The 19,563-nt window shown below is 57.8% G+C and overlaps 2 protein-coding genes across 5 annotated transcripts in view; both read left to right on the top strand.

Annotated features, from left to right (window-relative positions):
• OLFM2 (olfactomedin 2) overlaps positions 1-19,120 on the top strand; it is a 32,762-nt gene extending 13,642 nt beyond the window's left edge. For all 3 annotated transcript variants that reach the window (XM_054051917.1, XM_054051918.1, XM_054051916.1), the window contains exons 2-6: positions 5,879-6,028; positions 9,617-9,772; positions 13,858-14,077; positions 16,008-16,114; positions 18,164-19,120. In XM_054051917.1, the coding sequence (XP_053907892.1) occupies positions 5,879-6,028; positions 9,617-9,772; positions 13,858-14,077; positions 16,008-16,114; positions 18,164-18,841 (1,311 nt within the window). In that variant the 3' untranslated portion in view covers positions 18,842-19,120. The remainder of the gene's footprint in view (positions 1-5,878; positions 6,029-9,616; positions 9,773-13,857; positions 14,078-16,007; positions 16,115-18,163) is intronic.
• Positions 346-3,994, top strand: LOC128849571 (uncharacterized). 2 transcript variants are annotated; one of them, XM_054051920.1, is made up of 2 exons: positions 346-2,532; positions 3,919-3,994. In XM_054051920.1, the coding sequence occupies exon 1, from the start codon at positions 1,291-1,293 to the stop codon at positions 2,458-2,460; it is 1,170 nt and encodes a 389-aa protein (XP_053907895.1). In that variant the 5' UTR covers positions 346-1,290; the 3' UTR covers positions 2,461-2,532; positions 3,919-3,994. The 2 variants fall into 2 exon arrangements, with proteins under 2 accessions (XP_053907895.1, XP_053907894.1); XM_054051919.1 differs by lacking the exon at positions 3,919-3,994 and adding an exon at positions 2,924-3,086.
• Positions 19,121-19,563: the final 443 nt, after the last annotated feature.

The raw sequence follows: 19,563 nt of genomic DNA, 5'->3' as shown, positions 1-19,563 counted from the left end.
TGCTTGGGGACCCCCGTGCCCCCCACCCATGACTTCTTAGCTCATAAATGGCTCTGAGTGGGGACCCCCGGGTGCTTGGGGACCCCCGTGCCCCCCACCCATGACTGCTTTGCTGATAAATGGGGACCCCCGGGTGCTTGGGGACCCCCGTGTCCCGGCTCGGGGTGCTCTGACGGCTCCTCCTTTCCGGCGGCTCCGGCAGCTTTCCCAGGGAGCTCTAATTAATAACCCCGTGACGGATCGCACAGCCCACGTTTGACCTCAGCGCGCCGGCAGCCTCCAGCCCGCGGAGCTGCAGCAGGAGAGCATCTTCCCAGGATCTGGGTCTCCCCCATGGATGCTCAGATCCCATCTTCCCAGGCTGTGGCTCTCCCTCATGGATGCTCAGATCCCACATTCCCAAGGTCTTCTGTCTCTTGCCCATGGATTCTTGGAGAGCATCTTTCCAGCATCTGGCTCTCCCCTATGGATGCTCAGATCCCATCTTCCCAGGGTCTTCTGTCTTTAGCCCATGGATTCTTGGAGAGCATCTTCCCAGGCTGTGGCTGTTGCCCACAGATGCTCAGATCCCATCTTCCCAGGCTGTGCCTCTCCCCCATGGATACTCACGTCCCACATTCCCAAGGTCTTCTTTCTCTTGCCCATGGATGCTTGGAGAGCATCTTTCCAGCATCTGGCTCTCCCCCATGGATGCTCAGATCCCATCATCATCCCAGGCTGTGGCTCTCCGTCATGGATGCTCAGATCCCACATTCCCAAGGTCTTCTGTCTCTTGCCTATGGATGCTTGGAGAGCATCTTTCCAGCATCTGGCTCTCCCCCATGGATGCTCAGATCCCATCTTCCCAGGATCTGGCTCTCCCTCGTGGATGCTCAGATCCCACATTCCCAAGGTCTTCTGTCTCTTGCCCATGGATTCTTGGAGAGCATCTTCCCAGGCTGTGGCTGTTGCCCACAGTTGCTCAGATCCCATCTTCCCAGGCTGTGGCTCTCCCCCATGGATGCTCGGATCCCACCTTCTCAGGATCTGTCTCTTACCCACAGATGCTCAGATTCCACCTTCTCAGGATCTGATTTTCACTCATGGATGCTCAGATCCCATCTTCACAGGATCTTCTATCTCTCAGACCCCATCTTTTCAGGATCTGGGTTTAACCCATGGATGCTCAAATCCCATCTTCCCAAGATCTGGCTGTCACCCGTGGATGCTCTGATCCCATCTTCCTAGAATCTGGTTCTCATCCATGGGTGGTCAGATCCCTTCTTCTCAGGATCTGGATCTTGACCATGGATGCTCAGATCCCATCTTAGGATATCTCTCTTACCCATGGATGCTTGGAGAGCATCTTCCCAGGATGTGGCTCTTGCCTGTGAATGCTCAGTTCCCATCTTCCCAGGATCTGGCCCTCCCCCATGGATGCTCAGATCCCATCATCCCAGGCTGTGGCTCTCCCCCATGGATGCTCACATCCTATCTTCTCAGGATCTGGCTCTCACCCATGGATGCTCAGATCCCATCTTCCCAGGATGTGGCTCTCGCACATGGACGCTCATATCCCATCTTCCCAAGGTCTTCTGTCTTTCACCCATGGATGCTTGGAGAGCATCTTCCCAGGCTGTGGCTCTCCCCCACGGATGCTCAGATCCCATCTTCCCAGGCTGTGCCTCTCCCCCATGGATGCTCACGTCCCACATTCTCAAGGTCTTCTGTCTCTTGCCTATGGATGCTTGGAGAGCATCTTCCCAGCATCTGGCCCTCCCCTATGGATGCTCAGATCCCATCTTCCCAGGGTCTTCTGTCTTTCGCCCATGGATGCTTGGAGAGTATCTTCCCAGGATCTGGCTCTCCCCCATGGATGCTCAGATCCCATCTTCCCAAGGTCTTCTGTCTTTCACCCATGGATGCTTGGAGAGCATCTTCCCAGGCTGTGGCTGTTGCCCACAGTTGCTCAGATCCCATCTTCCCAGGCTGTGGCTCTCCCCCATGGATGCTCAGATCCCATCTTCTCAGGATCTGATTTTCACTCACGGATGCTCAGATCCCATCTTCCCAAAGTCTTCTGTCTTTTGTTCATGGATGCTCACATCCCATCTTCCCAGGATCTGGCTTTCACCCATGGATGCTCAGATCCCATCTTCTCAAGTTCAGGCTCTCCCCCATGGATGCTCAGATCCCATCTTCCCACATTCTGGCTCTCTCCCACGGTTGCTCAGGTTCCATCCTCCCCGGATCTGGCTCTCCATGCATCCCAAGGCCGCTCGCGGTGACCCCTGGGGTTTCGACGCTGCCCGAATCCCAATCTGGAAGGCGAAGGAGCTCTGCCGGCTTCCAAACTGGTGGCTCCGAGCACCGCCTGCGCACATCCTGCCTGACATTAATTATTCATTACCCCTCTATAAAGTATTTATGCTCTGCCACGGCCCGGAGGGTCCTGAGCAGAGCCGAATGGTTCCTCGGTGACTGCAGATGCTTTGCCGGCGTTTGCTTTGGGCTCTTTCATTTCAGGAGGATTTTGGGGGTGAGAAACTGAAGGTTTTGGTGCGCAGGATGTTCCCAGCATCCTGGAGGGGTGGGAGATCGGATGGTGCCTGTGCCTATGGGTGCCCGGAGAACCTGGATGGACCCATCCTGCCATGGAATCCCAATTTTTGCTTTGGTCTCTTTCCTTTCAGTGGGGTTTTGGGGCAAGAGTGGAAGGTTTTGGGGCAAGAATTGAAGCTTTTGGTGCACAGGATGTTCCCAGCATCCCGGGGGTGGGAGATCGGATGCCGTTTGTGCCTATGGGTGCCTGGAGAATCTGGATGGACCCATCCTGCCATGGAATCCCAATTTTTGCTTTGATCTCTTTCGTTTCAGTGGGGTTTTGGGGCAAGAGTTGAAGGTTTTGGGGCAAGAGTGGAAGGTTTTGGGGCAAGAATTGAAGCTTTTGGTGCGCAGGATGTTCCCAGCATCCCGGGGGTGGGAGATCGGATGCCGATTGTGCCGTGGGTGCCCGGAGAAGCTGGATGGACCCATCCAGCCATGGAATCCCAATTTTTGCTTTGGTTTCTTTTATTTCAGTGGGGTTTTGGGGCAAGAAATGAAGCTTTTGGGGCAAGAGTTGAAGGTTTTGGGGCAATAGTTGAAGGTTTTGGTGCACAGGATGTTCCCAGCATCCCGGGGGTGGGAGATCGGATGCTGCTTGTGCCTATGGGTGCCCGGAGAAGCTGGGGGGACCCATCCTGCCATGGAATCCCAATTTTTGCTTTGGTTTCTTTCGTTTCAGTGGGGTTTTGGGGCAAGAGTAAAAGGTTTTGGGGCAAGAGTTGAAGCTTTTGGTGCACAGGATGTTCCCAGCATCCCGGGGGTGGGAGATTGGATGGCGCCTGTGCCTATGGGTACTTGTGCCGTGGGTGCCCGGAGAAGTTGGATGGACCCATCCTGCCATTGAATCCCAATTTTTGCTTTGATCTCTTTCGTTTCAGTGGGGTTTTGGGGCAAGAGTGGAAGGTTTTGGGGCAAGAACTGAAGCTTTTGGTGCGCAGGATGTTCCCAGCATCCTGGGGGTGGGAGATCGGATGCCGCTTGTGCCATGGGTGCCCGGAGAAGCTGGGGGGACCCATCCTGCCATGGAATCCCAATTTTTGCTTTGGTCTCTTTCGTTTCAGTGTGGTTTTGGGGCAAGAAATGAAGCTTTTGGGGCAAGAGTTGAAGGTTTTGGGGCAAGAATTGAAGCTTTTGGTCCACAGGATATTCCCAGCATCCCGGGGGTGGGAGATCGGATGCCTCTTGTGCCATGGGTGCCCGGAGAAGCTGTGGGTACCCATCCTGCCACGGAATCCCAATTTTTGCTTTGGTTTCTTTCCTTTCAGTGGGGTTTTGGGGCAAGAAATGAAGCTTTTGGGGCAAGAGTTGAAGGTTCTGGGGCAAGAGTTGAAGGTTTTGGTGCACAGGATGTTCCCAGCATCCCGGGGGTGGGAGATCGGATGCCGCTTGTGCCTATGGGTGCCTGGAAAAGCTGGGGGGACCCATCCTGCCATGGAAACCCAATGTTTGCTTTGGTCTCTTTCGTTTCAGTGGGGTTTTGGGGCAAGAAATGAAGCTTTTGAGGCAAGAGTTGAAGGTTTTGGGGCAAGAGTTGAAGGTTTTGGGCCAAGAGTTGAAGCTTTTGGTGCGCAGGATGTTCCCAGCATCCTGGGGGTGGGAGATCGGATGGTGCCCATGGATGCCTGTGCCGTGGGTACCAGCCCTGCCCCATGCTCAGAGCATCCGGGGACCCCCATCCTGCCGCGGGGACCCGAATTTTGGGTGGATGTCAGTGCGCAGCACCGTGAATTGAGCCTTTCCCAACGTGTTTATCTGATAATCACACACTATATTAACTCCCCTGCCGGAGGAGCCAGCACGATGCCATCCACCATCGCCTTCCTAAGGGCTCGTTATCCCAGGATGTGGCTCATCATCATCATCCCAGGGTGTTGCCCATCACCAGCCAGAGCTGCCGAGGGCTCCAACCCCATCCAACCTCTATCTCGGCTGCACTGGGTGGAATAAATCCTCTTATTTACCTCCCCCCTTGCAATAACTCAGGAATTTAAGGGCGAATTTTACGCCGTCGTCAGTTAATTTATTCTCGTTGCGCTGGAGGTTGGAGAACGGCGTTCAGCCACGGCCGTGTCCAATAAATCCCTTCCGCTCTGGAACACGAAGTTAAAAGCCGCTGCCGTGTGAAGTAAAGGATCGTCCCTGCCTTGTTACGGGGGAACGGGTCGTTTATCTTCGCCCGGTGCCGCGCGGAGAGGCGCTCGGAGAGCGATGAGTTTGCTCTTGATTTTCATAATTAATAATTATGAATTACCCATGAAATGCTAAATGGCCCCAGCGCAAAAAAAATGCCGGCGTATGGCATGAATAAATCAGGGGAAGCGGAGGAAGGAGCGGGGATGCAGCGGTGGCTCCGCTCGCTTTGTTTTTGGGGTGAGCATCGTGGGAAATAGGAGGGCGATGAGAGCCTGCGGTGGTCACCCTCCTCCTCACTGCTTTGGGGGCTGAAAGGAAAGCCCGGATTTAGTTGGAAAAGGCACATCCGGCTGCAAAAAATCAGCTTTGCGAGGGTGGGATGCATTGTTGCCCACCCGGGTGCTCATAATTCCCCATGGTGGTCAAAAAGACGCGGAATTCAAAGGGAAGGAATGAGTGCGTTGTGCTCTGCTCCCGTCCAAGGGTAAGACGGCCACAGTGGAGGAAATTCCTGCTTTGTCGACGCTGTTAGTGGGAAAGAACCTCAGGCTGAGTCTGCTGGAGGAAGAGGAGGAGGGATGCGGTGGGATGAAGAGCCTGACCTCGTCGCTCCCTCCCATCCTGCTGGCGTTTCGCAGCCGGCGCGGGAGCTGAATTGTCCCTATTTGGAGCAGATTACTGTGATGAAATGAGTCTCGGAGAAGGGAACAAAAAAACCAACCCCAAACCCACGGATGAAATGACCCGGATAAAAAAGCTGAAAGAAAAATGCTAAATGGCTCAGATCCACCGGGATGAGCGTCAGGAAAGCGCGCGGGCAGGGATGTGGGTCTGCACCGGGATGGGATGTGCTCATCATCACATGGGCATCATCATGGGCTTCGCCGGCACCGCGTGGGGATGGGGATTGGGATGGACATGGGGATGGAGATGGAACTGAAGATGAGGATGATTGAGAAGGGTTTGGTGGGCTCATCCTGACCCATCGCATGTCGCTCCCTCGCTTGTTCCCAGGGAGGCATCAAGCGGGAAGGATGCTCCAAGACGATACCCTGCGGTGTTTAGGGAAGCCCGGACGTGCGTGGAGAGCCTGGATAAGGCAGCCAAGCGGCTCTGGCATCCTTTGGAGCCCTGACATCTCCCTTCTTCTCTCCCACAGACCCTTTTCCAGAGTCCGGATGAGGGCTGGCAGGTTTACACCTCGGCGCAAGCCCCTGATGGCAAATGCCTCTGCACAGCCGTCATCCCCGTCCAGGGCACTTGTTCCCGCGACCTGCGCAGCCACCAGCTCCGACAGCTCATGGAGAAGGTGAGCATTGGTCGACCCGGCCAATTAATTAATGAAAGAGGTTAATTTGTGGGTGGGAGGGGGCACAGCCTTGCTCAGCAGCGTGGATCTCAGTGGTGGAGGAACCCCTTCCAGCGTTGGTGCACCCTACTGGAGGGTGTGATGGGTTTGTCCCCTTCCTGGTGGCATCTTGATACCCTCATCTCCTTCCCTGTGGAATATCGGCGTGCAGAGCATCCTTAACGCTCCCGCATCCCTCTGCAAAGAGGAGTGGTCACATTAGGCCATTAGGAAGGCTGGAAGGATGTCACCATGTCACCACCCATTCCTGGTGCCACCACCACCGCCCAAACCAGGGCTGAGATTTATCTGCAGGGATGAAATCAGCCCGGAGATAAATCCCAAGGATGCAACCCTGTGAGCCAAATGAGGGGAGGGATGGTATCCAGAGGGACCTGGACAGGCTGGAGAAGTGGGGCTGTGTGTACCTCACGAGGTTCAACAAGAGTGAGGTCCTGCACTTGGGTTGGGGCAATCCCAAGCACAGCCGCAGGTTGGATGGAGAATGAGTTGGGAGCAGCCCTGAGGAGAAGGACTCGGAGTGCTGGGGGAGGAGAAGCTTGACTTAGAGCCTGCAAAGCCAACCAGATCCTGGGCTGCATCCGAAGCTGTGGGACCAGCAGGGTGAGGGAGGGGATTCTGCCCCTCTGCTCCACTCTGGGGACACCAAACCTGGAGCCCCACGTCCAGTTCTGGAGTCCTCAGCACAGGAAGGACATGGAGCTGGTGGAGCGAGGCCAGAGGAGACCACGGAGAAGATCTGAGGGCTGGAGAACCTCCCGTCCAAGGACAGGCTGAGAGTTGGGGTCGTTCAGTGTGAAGAAGAGGCTCTGGGGAGAGTTTAGAGCAGCTTCCAGGGTGGAAAGGGGCTCCAGGAAAGGTGGGGAGGGGCTCTTGATCAGGGAGAGCAGGGATAGGATGAGGGAAACGGTTTAAAGCTGCAAAAGGGGAGATTGAGATGAGATCTTAGGGAGAAATGTTCTCCTCTGAGGGTGAGGAGGCCCAGGTTGCCCCAAAAAGTGGCGTCTGCCCCATCCCTGGAGATGTTGAAGGCCGGGTTGGATGGGGCTTGGAGCAACCTGATCCAGTGGGAGATACCCCACGGGCAGGGGTTGGAACCGGATGGGCTTTGAGGTCCCTTCCAACCCAACCATTCCATGAATCGATGTTTCATGGAGCCTGGGCTGTTCCCCCATGTGCAATGTTTGGTTTCCCACAATGAGATCAACGCTCCCCACCCCTTTTCCATGGGCGATGCCGGCAGAAACCGTTCCCTTTCTCCTCCCCGTGTGCCTGAGCTGAGGCTCACTTAATTTCCCCCTGGTTTTCACACGTCCGCACGGGCGGGCAGACTGCAAACCCGATTAAACTTTTATTACAACGCGCTGCAAAAAAAAAACGGCCTCTTAAGCAACTCCTTTCCGAGGCAGCGACGGCGCCGTAAATACCAGCGGGGCTGTTGCTAATAAATAAATAACAGTTTGAGGATCGCGGCCACGTTCGCATCATTTGAAAGCATGGAAATGAAATAACTTTGCCGGCTGCGGCAGATGGAATTAAAGAATGAAAGCTCATGGAGCAGTGGGAAATGTGCGCTCGGGTGGTTTAAAAAAACAAATAACAGCTGAAGAAGGATGAGTAAACTGCATTATTTTATACATTAAAGCTGCAGGGGGAAGAGTTTTCTTGCAAGCATTTGCATAAACGAGCAGGGAGCAGCTCGTCCTGTGGCTTCCTGGGGGTGGGAAGAGCGGGATGGGGTCTTCCAGGGCTCAAGGGGGTGGATTGGGTGGCTGAGCATCCTTGTGGTGGGCGAGGGATTGAGTGTTTGGGTGGTGGTCCTGGAGATGAGCATCGCTGGGGTGGTCCTAAAGATGAGCATCCCTGGGGTGGTCCTAGAGATGAGCATCGCTGGGGTGGTCCCAGAGATGAGCATCGCTGGGGTGGTCCTAAAGATGAGCATCACTGGGGTGGTCCTAGAGATGAGCATCCCTGGGGTGGTCCTAGAGATGAGCATCCCTGGGGTGGTCCCAGAGATGAGCATCGCTGGGGTGGTCCTAAAGATGAGCATCGCTGGGGTGGTCCTAGAGATGAGCATCGCTGGGGTGGTCCTAGAGATGAGCATCCCTGGGGTGGTCCTAAAGATGAGCATCCCTGGGGTGGTCCTAAAGATGAGCATCCCTGGGGTGGTCCAAGAGCTGAGCATCACTGGGGTGTTCCTAGAGATGAGCATCCCTGGGGTGGTCCTAAAGATGAGCATCCCTGGGGTGGTCCAAGAGCTGAGCATCGCTGGGGTGGTCCTAGAGATGAGCATCGCTGGGGTGGTCCTGGAGATGAGCATCGCTGGGGTGGTCCTAGAGATGAGCATCGCTGGGGTGGTCCCAGAGATGAGCATCGCTGGGGTGGTCCTAGAGATGAGCATCCCTGGGGTGGTCCTGGAGATGAGCATCGCTGGGGTGGTCCAAGAGATGAGCATCGCTGGGGTGGTCCTAGAGATGAGCATCCCTGGGGTGGTCCAAGAGATGAGCATCGCTGGGGTGGTCCAAGAGATGAGCATCGCTGGGGTGGTCCTAGAGATGAGCATCCCTGGGGTGGTCCTAGAGATGAGCATCGCTGGGGTGGTCCAAGAGATGAGCATCGCTGGGGTGGTCCAAGAGCTGAGCATCACTGGGGTGGTCCTAGAGATGAGCATCGCTGGGGTGGTCCTAGAGATGAGCATCGCTGGGGTGGTCCAAGAGATGAGCATCCCTGGGGTGGTCCAAGAGATGAGCATCGCTGGGGTGGTCCTAGAGATGAGCATCGCTGGGGTGGTCCTAAAGATGAGCATCCCTGGGGTGGTCCTAGAGATGAGCATTGCTGGGGTGGTCCTAGAGATGAGCATCACTGGGGTGGTCCTAGAGATGAGCATCCCTGGGGTGGTCCTAGAGATGAGCATCACTGGGGTGGTCCTAGAGATGAGCATCCCTGGGGTGGTCCTAAAGATGAGCATCCCTGGGGTGGTCCAAGAGCTGAGCATCGCTGGGGTGGTCCCAGAGATGAGCATCGCTGGGGTGGTCCTAGAGATGAGCATCGCTGGGGTGGTCCAAGAGATAAGCATCGCTGGGGTGGTCCTAGAGATGAGCATCCCTGGGGTGGTCCTAGAGATGAGCATCGCTGGGGTGGTCCTAGAGATGAGCATCCCTGGGGTGGTCCTAGAGATGAGCATCGCTGGGGTGGTCCCAGAGATGAGCATCGCTGGGGTGGTCCTAAAGATGAGCATCGCTGGGGTGGTCCCAGAGATGAGCATCGCTGGGGTGGTCCTAAAGATGAGCATCGCTGGGGTGGTCCTAGAGATGAGCATCCCTGGGGTGGTCCTAGAGATGAGCATCCCTGGGGTGGTCCTAGAGTTGAGCATCCCTGGGGTGGTCATGGAGGCTACTCTGCCTTCCCCATCCCCTCTCTTCCTCCGCAATCCAATTTCCCCTGACTTAGGCCTCTTCATTAGCAGCAGGGGGTTGTGTTAATTCGACCAAAGGCTTTATCACCCCACCTTCCTATCCCACCATGCAGGTGCAGAACATCTCCCAGTCAATGGAGGTGTTGGACCTCCGGACCTACCGGGATCTCCAGTACGTGCGCAACACCGAGTCCTTGATGAGGGGCTTGGACTCCAGGCTGAAGGTGGCTGCTGAGAGCCAGAAGAGCCTCAACGCCAGGAGCTTCCAGGTGAGCTTGTGCCCCTCGATGTCTCTTGCACCCCATGGGACCGGTGGCCAGGTTTGGCAGCCCACCCCGAGCCCGTGGTGTTGCCAGGAGCTACAACATGGATGGGCAACCTGGGGAGGGTTCTGCTTTCGGTGGTCTGGGTGTCCAAGGATGCCTGCAGTGGTCCAGGATGTGGTGGTCCAGATGTCCAAGGATGCCTGTGGTGGTCCCAGGGATGAGCATCCCTGTGGTGGTCCAGATATCCAAGGATCCCTGTGGTGGTCTGGGTGTCCAAGCATCCCTGTGGTGGTCCAGGAGCTGAGCATCTCTCTGTGGTGGTCCAGGTGTCCAGGGATCCCTGTGGTGGTCTGGGTGTCCAAGCATCCCTGCGGTGGTCTGGGTGTCCAAGGATCCTTGTGGTGGTCTGGGTGTCCAAGCATCCCTGTGGTGGTCTGGGTATCCAGGGATCCCTGTGGTGGTCCCAGGGCTGAGCATCCCTGCAGTGATCCAGGATCTGAGCATCCCTCTGGTGGTCCAGATGTCCAAGCATCCCTGTGGTGGTCTGGGAGCTGAGCATCCCTGTGGTGGTCTGGGTGTCCAGGGATCTCTGTGGTGGTCCCAGGGCTGAGCATCCCTGCAGTGATCCAGGATCTGAGCATCCCTGTGGTGGTCCAGATGTCCAAGGATCCATGTGGTGATTTGGGTGTCCAAGCATCCCTGTGGTGGTCCAGGAGCTGAGCATCCCTGTGGTGCTCTGGGAGCTGAGCATCCCTGTGGTGGTCTGGATGTCCAAGCATCCCTGTGGTGGTCTGGATGTCCAAGCATCCCTGTGGTGGTCCCAGGTTTGAGCATCCTTGCAGTGGTCCAGGGACTGAGCATCAGGAGAGAGCTTCCAGCCACGATGGGCACTCAGAGAACGCACAAGGCAATCCTCCCACCCCCCAGGGCCGCATCCTGCTGCCTCCCCACACGCTGGGGGAGGGAGCTGTGCCATGGCAGCAGCAATGGCCAATTCCCAGCCCCATCTGGCTGCAAATCAACACCTTTAATTAAACAAAACACAACTCTTCCCAGCAAAGCCACGATTTCCCCCTGATGGGTGGCAGCCTCCGATCGATGCAGCCTCCAAGTCGATGCTGCGGCAGCTCTGCACCCCCAAGAAATCCCATTACCCACCGCCCCCGCCGGGGCTGTAGTTTATTTTAGGAGCCTTTAGGCTCCATCCTGACAGCTGAAGAGCGTTTCTGTCTTGGGAGCGTATGGTTCTTGGCACAGAAACAGGTTGGAGGATGCCGGGGTGGACGCTGAGCGCTGACAGAGACGAGACATTGATTAAACATCTGAGCTGCAGCAAATGCCTCGGCTGCTTTAATCATAGCAGGAGGTGCTGAGCCCTGCGAGCAGGATGCAATCCCACCGAGACATGGGAACCTGGACCGCTATTGTCGCCCTGACGTGAAAAGTGGAGAGGAAGGAAAGGAGCTGAGTTTGTTTCCCGGCAAACCGGCAGAGCTGTGGGGTGGCGAGGGGCCCCTTGGAGTGGGATGGAGGTGCTGGGTCTGGATTTACAGCGTCCTTGAGTGAAGGAGACTCAGCAGAGCAGCTTTGCAGCCAGGGCCAAATCGCTGTTGCACTTCCCACCGCTGCTTCCTCGCCGTGCAGACGTGGGGGCTGGCAGGATCGGGCACAACTCATGGGGGCTGAGCATCCCTTTGGGTGTCCTGGGGCTGAGCACCCCTGCAGTGATCCCGAGTCTGAGCATCCCTGAGGGGTTCCAAGAGCTGAGCATCCCTGTGGGGGTCCCAAAGCTGAGCACCCTTCGGTGATCCTGGGTCTGAGCATCCCTGTGGGGGTCCCAGAGCTGAGCACCCCTGCAGTGATCCCAGAGCTGAGCATCCCTGTGGGGGTCCCAGAGCTGAGCACCCCTGCAGTGATCCCGAGTCTGAGCATCCCTGTGGGGTTCCAAGGGCTGAGCACCCTTCGGTGATCCTGGTTCTGAGCATCCCTGTGGGGGTCCCAGAGCTGAGCACCCCTTTGGGTGTCCTGGGGCTGAGCATCCCTGCAGTGATCCTGGGTCTGAGCATCCCTGTGGGGGTCCCAGAGCTGAGCACCCCTTTGGGTGTCCTGGGGCTGAGCATCCCTGCAGTGATCCCGAGTCTGAGCATCCCTGTGGGGTTCTGAGAGCTGAGCATCCCTGTGGGGGTCCCAAAGCTGAGCACCCCTGCAGTGATCCTGGGTCTGAGCATCCCTGTGGGGGTCCCAGAGCTGAGCACCCCTGTGGGGGTCCCAGAGCTGAGCATCCCTGCAGTGATCCTGGGTCTGAGCATCCCTGTGGGGGTCCCAGAGCTGAGCACCCTTCGGTGATCCTGGGTCTGAGCATCCCTGTGGGGGTCCCAAAGCTGAGCATCCCTGCAGTGATCCCAGAGCTGAGCATCCCTGTGGGGGTCCCAGAGCTGAGCACCCCTGTGGGGGTCCCAGAGCTGAGCACCCTTCGGTGATCCTGGGTCTGAGCATCCCTGTGGGGGTCCCAAAGCTGAGCATCCTTCGGTGATCCTGGGTCTGAGCATCGTGTGGGGGTCCCAGAGCTGAGCACCCCTGCAGTGATCCTGGGTCTGAGCATCCCTGTGGGGGTCCCAGAGCTGAGCATCCCTGCAGTGATCCTGGGTCTGAGCATCCCTGTGGGGGTCCCAGAGCTGAGCACCCCTGCAGTGATCCTGGGTCTGAGCATCGTGTAGGGGTCCCAGAGCTGAGCACCCCTGCAGTGATCCCAGAGCTGAGCATCCCTGTGGGGGTCCCAGAGCTGAGCACCCCTGCAGTGATCCCAGAGCTGAGCATCCCTGTGGGGTACCGAGGGCTGAGCACCCCTGCAGTGATCCTGTATCTGAGCATCGTGTGGGGGTCCCAGAGCTGAGCATCACTGTGGAGTTCCAGAGCTGAGCACCCCTGCAGTGATCCTGGGTCTGAGCATCCCTGTGGGGGTCCCAAAGCTGAGCACCCCTGCAGTGATCCCAGAGCTGAGCACCCTTCAGTGATCCTGGGTCTGGGCATCGTGTGGGGGTCCCAGAGCTGAGCACCCCTGCAGTGATCCTGGGTCTGAGCATCCCTGTGGGGGTCCCAGAGCTGAGCATCCCTGTGGGGGTCCCAGAGCTGAGCACCCCTGCAGTGATCCCAGAGCTGAGCATCCCTGTGGGGGTCCCAGAGCTGAGCACCCCTGCAGTGATCCCAGAGCTGAGCATCCCTGTGGGGGTCCCAGAGCTGAGCACCCCTGCAGTGATCCCAGAGCTGAGCATCCCTGTGGGGGTCCCAGAGCTGAGCACCCCTGCAGTGATCCCAGAGCTGAGCATCCCTGTGGGGGTCCCAGAGCTGAGCATCCCTGTGGGTATCCTGGAGCTGAGCATCCTTATGGGGTTCCAGAGCTGAGCATCCCTGTGGAGTTCCAGAGCTGAGCACCCCCACGGTGCGCAGGATGCTGGGTGCTCACACACCTTCTCCCTGGAGGTGTCACCAATTCCTGGCATCCCCACCCCATAATTGCACCCCATTTCCGTGTCGGCTGCTGGGTACCTGTTCAGCTATTGCCTAAATCCTTCCAGACAGAGGCAAAAAATGCCTCTTAACCCTCTCCTTGGAGACTTTTAAACCCTGGACCTGACGTATGACTCTTCCCGTCGCTCTCATTTCTCCCCATCACTGCATCCTCCTGCATCCCTCCCGTGCAAAACATCGGTACGCAGCCACCCCGCTGCTCCAGGCTGGCCAGGGAAGGGGGATTTCACCCAGGGAGGTGTGGATTTCATCCAGAGAGGGGCCAGATCCTGCCAGGTTCCTGCTCTGCGGAGCGAGACGATAGCATCATCCGCAGCAGATTCATTAGCTACTGCTCCCCAAGCGCCTGGAAGATGCAAAGCCTTGTAATTGTTATTAATTACCAACCCAGGGAATAGAGCTAATCTCCGGTGTGCTAACAAGGATGCGCTCCGCTATCCGTGTGGGAAGGCAGATGGACAGACAGACGGCAGGCACAGAGATAAACACCAGCAGGCTCCAGGCAGGGGGGTTAACTTAAAGGGCGGTTGGTTCTTTTCTTCCTTGCACCCCTTCAACAGGAGCTCAAGGACAAGATGACGGAGCTGCTGCCTCTGATGCCGGTCCTGGATCAGTACAAGTCAGACACTCGGCTGATCGTGCACCTGAAGGAGGAGGTGAGGAACCTCTCCGGGAGCTTGCTGGCCATCCAGGAGGAGATGGGTGCCTACGACTACGAGGAGCTGCAGCAACGGGTGCTGATGCTGGAGGCACGGCTGCACGCCTGCATGCAGAAACTGGGTACGATCCCCTCGGCTCCCGTGTGGGTGGGCACCCAGGTCCTCCTGCTCGCAGCAGCCTCGGGAAGCCTTGGGCTCCCTCCATCCCAGAAGATGCTGCCTCCTCTTTTGGAGAACCCAAGCCTGCAGCTGCCGTGTGCTCTGCCCACGTGCTGGAGCCTCCTGTTTTGCTGCACTGCTGATATCTCCCGAATAATAATATCATCACCGGTACGTGCCGATAGGGCATCGCTGGTGCGGCTGGACCCCACGCAAGAGTCGCCTTTCCTTGCTCTGGAATAGCTCCCAGAGCCCTGCAATGCCTTTGCCTTAAGCATCCTCCCTCCTGCTGCCCTGTCCTTTGAGATATCCCTGGAGAGAAGGGGAGCCCTGGTTCCTCCTGGCATCCCCCATCCTGATGCCCTGTGCCCTGACACATCCCTGGGGTGAAGGGGAGCCCTGGTTGCTCCTGGCATCCCCCATCCTGATGCTCAGCCTCCCAAGAAAGCCTTGGGGTGAAGCAGAGCCCTCGTTCCTCCTGGCACCCCCATCCTCCTGCCCTGTCCCCTGAGACGTCCCTGGAGAGAAGGGGAGCCCTGGTTCCTCCTTGCATTCCTTATCCTGATGCTCAGTCTCCAAAGGCTTTTCTGGGGTGAAGGGGAGCCCTGGTTCCTCCTCACATCCCACATCCTCCTGCCCTGTCCCCTGAGATATCCCTGGGGTGAAGGGGAGCCCTGATTCCTCCTGGCATCCCCCATCCTGACTCCCTGTGCCCCAACACATCCCTGGGGTGAAGGGGAGCCCTGATTCCTCCTGGCATCCCCCATCCTGATGCCTCGTGCCCCAACACATCCCTGGGGTGAAGGGGAGCCCTGATTCCTCCTGACATCCCCCATCCTGACTCCCTCTGCCCCAACACACCCCTGGGGTGAAGGGGAGCCCTGATTCCTCCTGTCATCCCCCATACTGACTCCCTGTGCCCCAACACATCCCTGGGGTGAAGAGGAGCCCTGGTTCCTCCTGGCATCCCCCATCCTGACTCCCTGTGCCCCAACACATCCCTGGGGTGAAGGGGAGCCCTGGTTCCTCCTGGCATCCCCCATCCTGACTCCCTGTGCCCCAACACATCCCTGGGGTGAAGGGGAGCCCTGATTCCTCCTGACATCCCCCATCCTGACTCCCTGTGTCCCAACACACCCCTGGGGTGAAGGGGAGCCCTGATTCCTCCTGACATCCCCCATCCTGATGCCCTGTGCCCCAACACATCCCTGGGGTGAAGGGGAGCCCTGATTCCTCCTGGCATCCCCCATCCTGACTCCCTGTGCCCCAACACATCCCTGGGGTGAAGGGGAGCCCTGGTTGCTCCTGGCGTCCCCCATCCTGATGCTCAGCCTCCCAAGAAAGCCTTGGGGTGAAGCAGAGCCCTCGTTCCTCCTGGCACCCCCATCCTCCTGCCCTGTCCCCTGAGACGTCCCTGGAGAGAAGGGGAGCCCTGGTTCCTCCTTGCATTCCTTATCCTGATGCTCAGTCTCCAAAGGCTTTTCTGGGGTGAAGGGGAGCCCTGATTCCTCCTGGCATCCCCCACCCTGATGCCCTGTGCCCCAACACATCCCTGGGGTGAAGGGGAGCCCTGATTCCTCCTGGCATCCCCCATCCTGACTCCCTGTGCCCCAACACATCCCTGGGGTGAAGGGGAGCCCTGGTTCCTCCTGGCATCCCCCATCCTGACTCCCTGTGTCCCAACACATCCCTGGGGTGAAGAGGAGCCCTGGTTCCTCCTGGCATCCCCCATCCTGACTCCCTGTGCCCCGAGATGCCCCTGGTCTGAAAGGGAATCCCTGGTTCCTCCTCGCTCAGTGCGTGATGCCCATGGGATCAGAGGGACTTGGGTGATGTCATGGTCCTGGGTGCCCCCCTCTAACTCCAAATTCTTTTCCCCCCTCTCCTCCCAGGCTGCGGGAAGCTGACGGGTGTCAGCAATCCCATCACCATCCGAGCATCGGGTTCCCGCTTCGGGTCGTGGATGACAGACACGATGACGCCCAGTGCTGACAGCCGGGTGAGTGGCGCGGACACCTGCGGGGATGGGGGACACATCTGGGCTTCCCGTGCCTCCTGTGAGGCTCTTTTGTGGGTGTTTTCCCTATAAACCCTCCCAGGCCAGAGCAGAGGGGAATTTTGCGGGTGGCATCGCCCCTCTTGGCATCTCCGGCTCTGCGTTTTGGCAAAACTGCAGCACTCCTCGGACTCTGTATCGCCGACAGCTTTCCTGGCTCATGGTGCTGTGTCCCTCCTGGCTGTGCCTCCACAGGACATATCCCTGGGGTGCACCCTGGCCACGCGTGATCCTTGGGGTCCATGCGCCACGGTGCACGCTCCCAGGGGATGCATCCTGCCTGGACACGCTGTATAGGGTCTGTGCATCCCAGTACGTGCTCCCCTGGGGTGCACGCTGCCCATGCACGCTGCCCAGGGTCCATGCATGGCAGTGCATGCTCCTCAGAGTGCATCCTGCCTTTGGATACTCCCTGGGATGCACATTAGCCATGCATGCATGATCCCCAGGGTGCACACTGCTCGTACATGCTCCCTGGGCTGCACGTTGCTTTTGGATGCTGCCTGTGCATGCGCCCTGGGGTCCATGCACCTTGCTGCGTGCTCCCTGGGGCGTATCCTGCCTTTGGATACTCCCTGGGATGCACATTAACCATGCATGCATGATCCCCAGGGTGCACGCTGCTCGTACATGCTCCCTGGGCTGCACGTTCCTTTTGGATGCTGCCCGTGCATGCGCCCTGCAGTCCATGCACCTTGCTGCGTGCTCCCTGGGGTGCATCCTGCCTTTGGATTCTCCCTGGGATGCACATTAACCATGCATGCATGATCCCCAGGGTGCACGCTGCTCATACATGGATGCTGCCCGTGCATGCTCCCTGCGGTCCATGCACCTTGCTGCATGCTCGCTGGGGTGCATCCTGCCTTTGGATACTCCCTGGGATGCACATTAACCATGCATGCATGATCCCCAGGGTGCACGCTACTCGTACATGGAGACTGCCCATGCATGTGCCCTGGGGTCCATGCATGTTGCTGCATGCTCGCTGGGGTGCATCCTGCCTTTGGATACTCCCTGGGGTGCACACTGCCCATGCACGCTGTTTAGAGTCCATGCACCTCATTGCATGCTCCCTGCGGTGAATACTGCCCATGCATGCGCCCTGGGGTCCATGCACCTTGCTGTGTGCTCCCTGGGGTGCATCCTGCCTTTGGATACTCCCTGGGCTGCACGCTGCCCATGCACGCTGTCTGGGGTCCATGCACGTCGGTGCACGCTCCTTGGAGTGCGCGCTGCCCTTGGATGCTCCCTGGGCTGCACGTTAGCCATGCATGCATGATCCCTAGGGTGCCCGCTGCCCATGCATGGATGCTGCCCGTGCATGTGCCCTGGGGTCCATGCACCTCAGTAAATGCTCCCTGGGGTCCATGCACCTCAGTAAATGCTCCCTGGGGTCCACGCAGCTTGGTCTACGCATTCTGGGACGCATCCTGCCCATGCAGCCGGAGTGCCTGTGTACACACTCATAGAACCCTGGAACGGTTTGTGTTGGAAGGGACCTCAAAGCCCATCCAGTTCCAACCCCCTGCCATGGGCAGGGACACCTCCCGCTGGATCAAATTGCTCCAAATCCCATCCAACCTGGCCTTCAACACCTCCAGGGTGCCAACCCTCTGCTGTGTTGCGCGTGGAGCACGTCCTGCCTCCGTGGAGCTCTGCCAAGTGCTCATGATGGAAACCGGGCTGCTGTGGTGGGAGGCAGGGCAGGAACTCCCTCAGAGGGTCTGCAGGCTGAGAGCTTGGGCGTTCCTAACGAAGTACAGCCTCTAATTAAAAATTAGCCAAGCTTTTGGTCTTCAGAAAGAGCAGAAAAAAAGAAGGGGAAGCCCGAAAATTGTTGCGTCCGCACACGCGGCAGCAGCGTAAATGGTTGCATGTGCTGGGGGAGGCTGTGCACGACACGGGTGATGCCTCATGTCCATCTGTCCTGGGAGCTGATCTTGCCGGGGACCTTATTTTGGCCTTGGCATCCTTAACCTGGGCCCACTGCAGGTGTGGTACATGGACGGTTATTACAAGGGTCGTCGCGTCTTGGAGTTTCGGACCTTGAACGACTTCGTGACGGGGCAGAACTTTGTGCAGCACCTCCTGCCGCACCCGTGGGCCGGCACCGGCCACGTGGTCTTCAACGGATCCCTCTACTACAACAAATACCAGAGTAACATCGCGGTGAAGTACCATTTCCGCTCCCGTAGCGTCTTGGTGCAGCGCAGCCTGGCCGGCGCCGGCTATAACAACACCTTCCCTTATTCTTGGGGTGGTTTCTCCGACATCGACTTCATGGTGGATGAGAGTGGGCTGTGGGCCGTCTACACCACCAACCAAAACGCCGGCAACATCGTGGTGAGCCGGGTGGACCCCCAAACACTGGAGGTCCTGCATTCCTGGGACACGGGGTACCCCAAACGAAGCGCCGGGGAGTCCTTCATGATCTGCGGCACGCTCTACGTCACCAACTCCCACCTTGCCGGTGCCAAGATCTACTTTGCCTACTACACAAACACTTCCAGCTATGAATACACGGATATTCCCTTCCACAACCAGTATTCCCACATATCCATGCTGGACTACAACCCGCGGGAGAGGGTGCTCTACACCTGGAACAACGGCCACCAGGTCATCTACAATGTCACGCTCTTCCACGTCATAAAGACGTCAGGAGAGCTGTGACCCCGCGACGGACTCCTCTCTGCTCTCCTTCCTCAGCTCTTTATTTTTCTACACTTCAGCCTCAGCCGTTCTCTCTCTCTCGCGCGAGAGGATGGAGCCTTCCTCCTCTTCCTCCTCCTCCTCTTTGATGTCTATTTTTTTGATATCCTTGGTTTCTCCCCGTGGTTCGGCGCATGGATCTCTTCTGCCTTCATTTGAGCTGCCTTTGGTTGGGGTTTTTTGTTTTGGGTTTCCTTCTCAATGCCCATCTTTATTTCGATGGCAAAATAAAAACCAATCTCTCTGATGTTGGATGGGGCTCACGCTGATATATTTTCGTGTCACTTGGTGGATTGTTTTCCCCCTTCCTCTTCCTCCATCCCTTCTGCTGGTGGATGCCAGGAGGTGGCTGTCACCTCCTCTCCTTCAGCTGCGCGCCGGCAGTCAGCGGTGTTGTTTATGGTTATGTTTAATGCATGCGGGTGCAGCGCTGGGGAAATTACAGCAGAGGAGGGAGGAAGGGAAGGGAAATTATAGCGCAGCTGCGGCGAGGAAGGGGGGAGCGGAGCCTGCAAAGGGGGGGAAGAGAGGCTGAACGGTGGGGGCTCGCTCCAAAATGAGCACCCAACGAGGCTGGGATAGCGCGATCCTGGCCCTGGGGGGAAGAAGGATGAGAGGAGGGATGGAGGAGATGGAAGAAATAGAGGCGATATAGATGGATGGATGGATGGATGGATGGATGG

The sequence above is a fragment of the Cuculus canorus genome, chromosome 30 (genome assembly GCF_017976375.1).
Source record: "Cuculus canorus isolate bCucCan1 chromosome 30, bCucCan1.pri, whole genome shotgun sequence".
Classification (NCBI taxonomy): domain Eukaryota; kingdom Metazoa; phylum Chordata; class Aves; order Cuculiformes; family Cuculidae; genus Cuculus; species Cuculus canorus.
The sequence above is the reverse complement of the archived record's forward strand: the minus strand, read 5'-3'. Positions and strand labels throughout refer to the sequence as shown.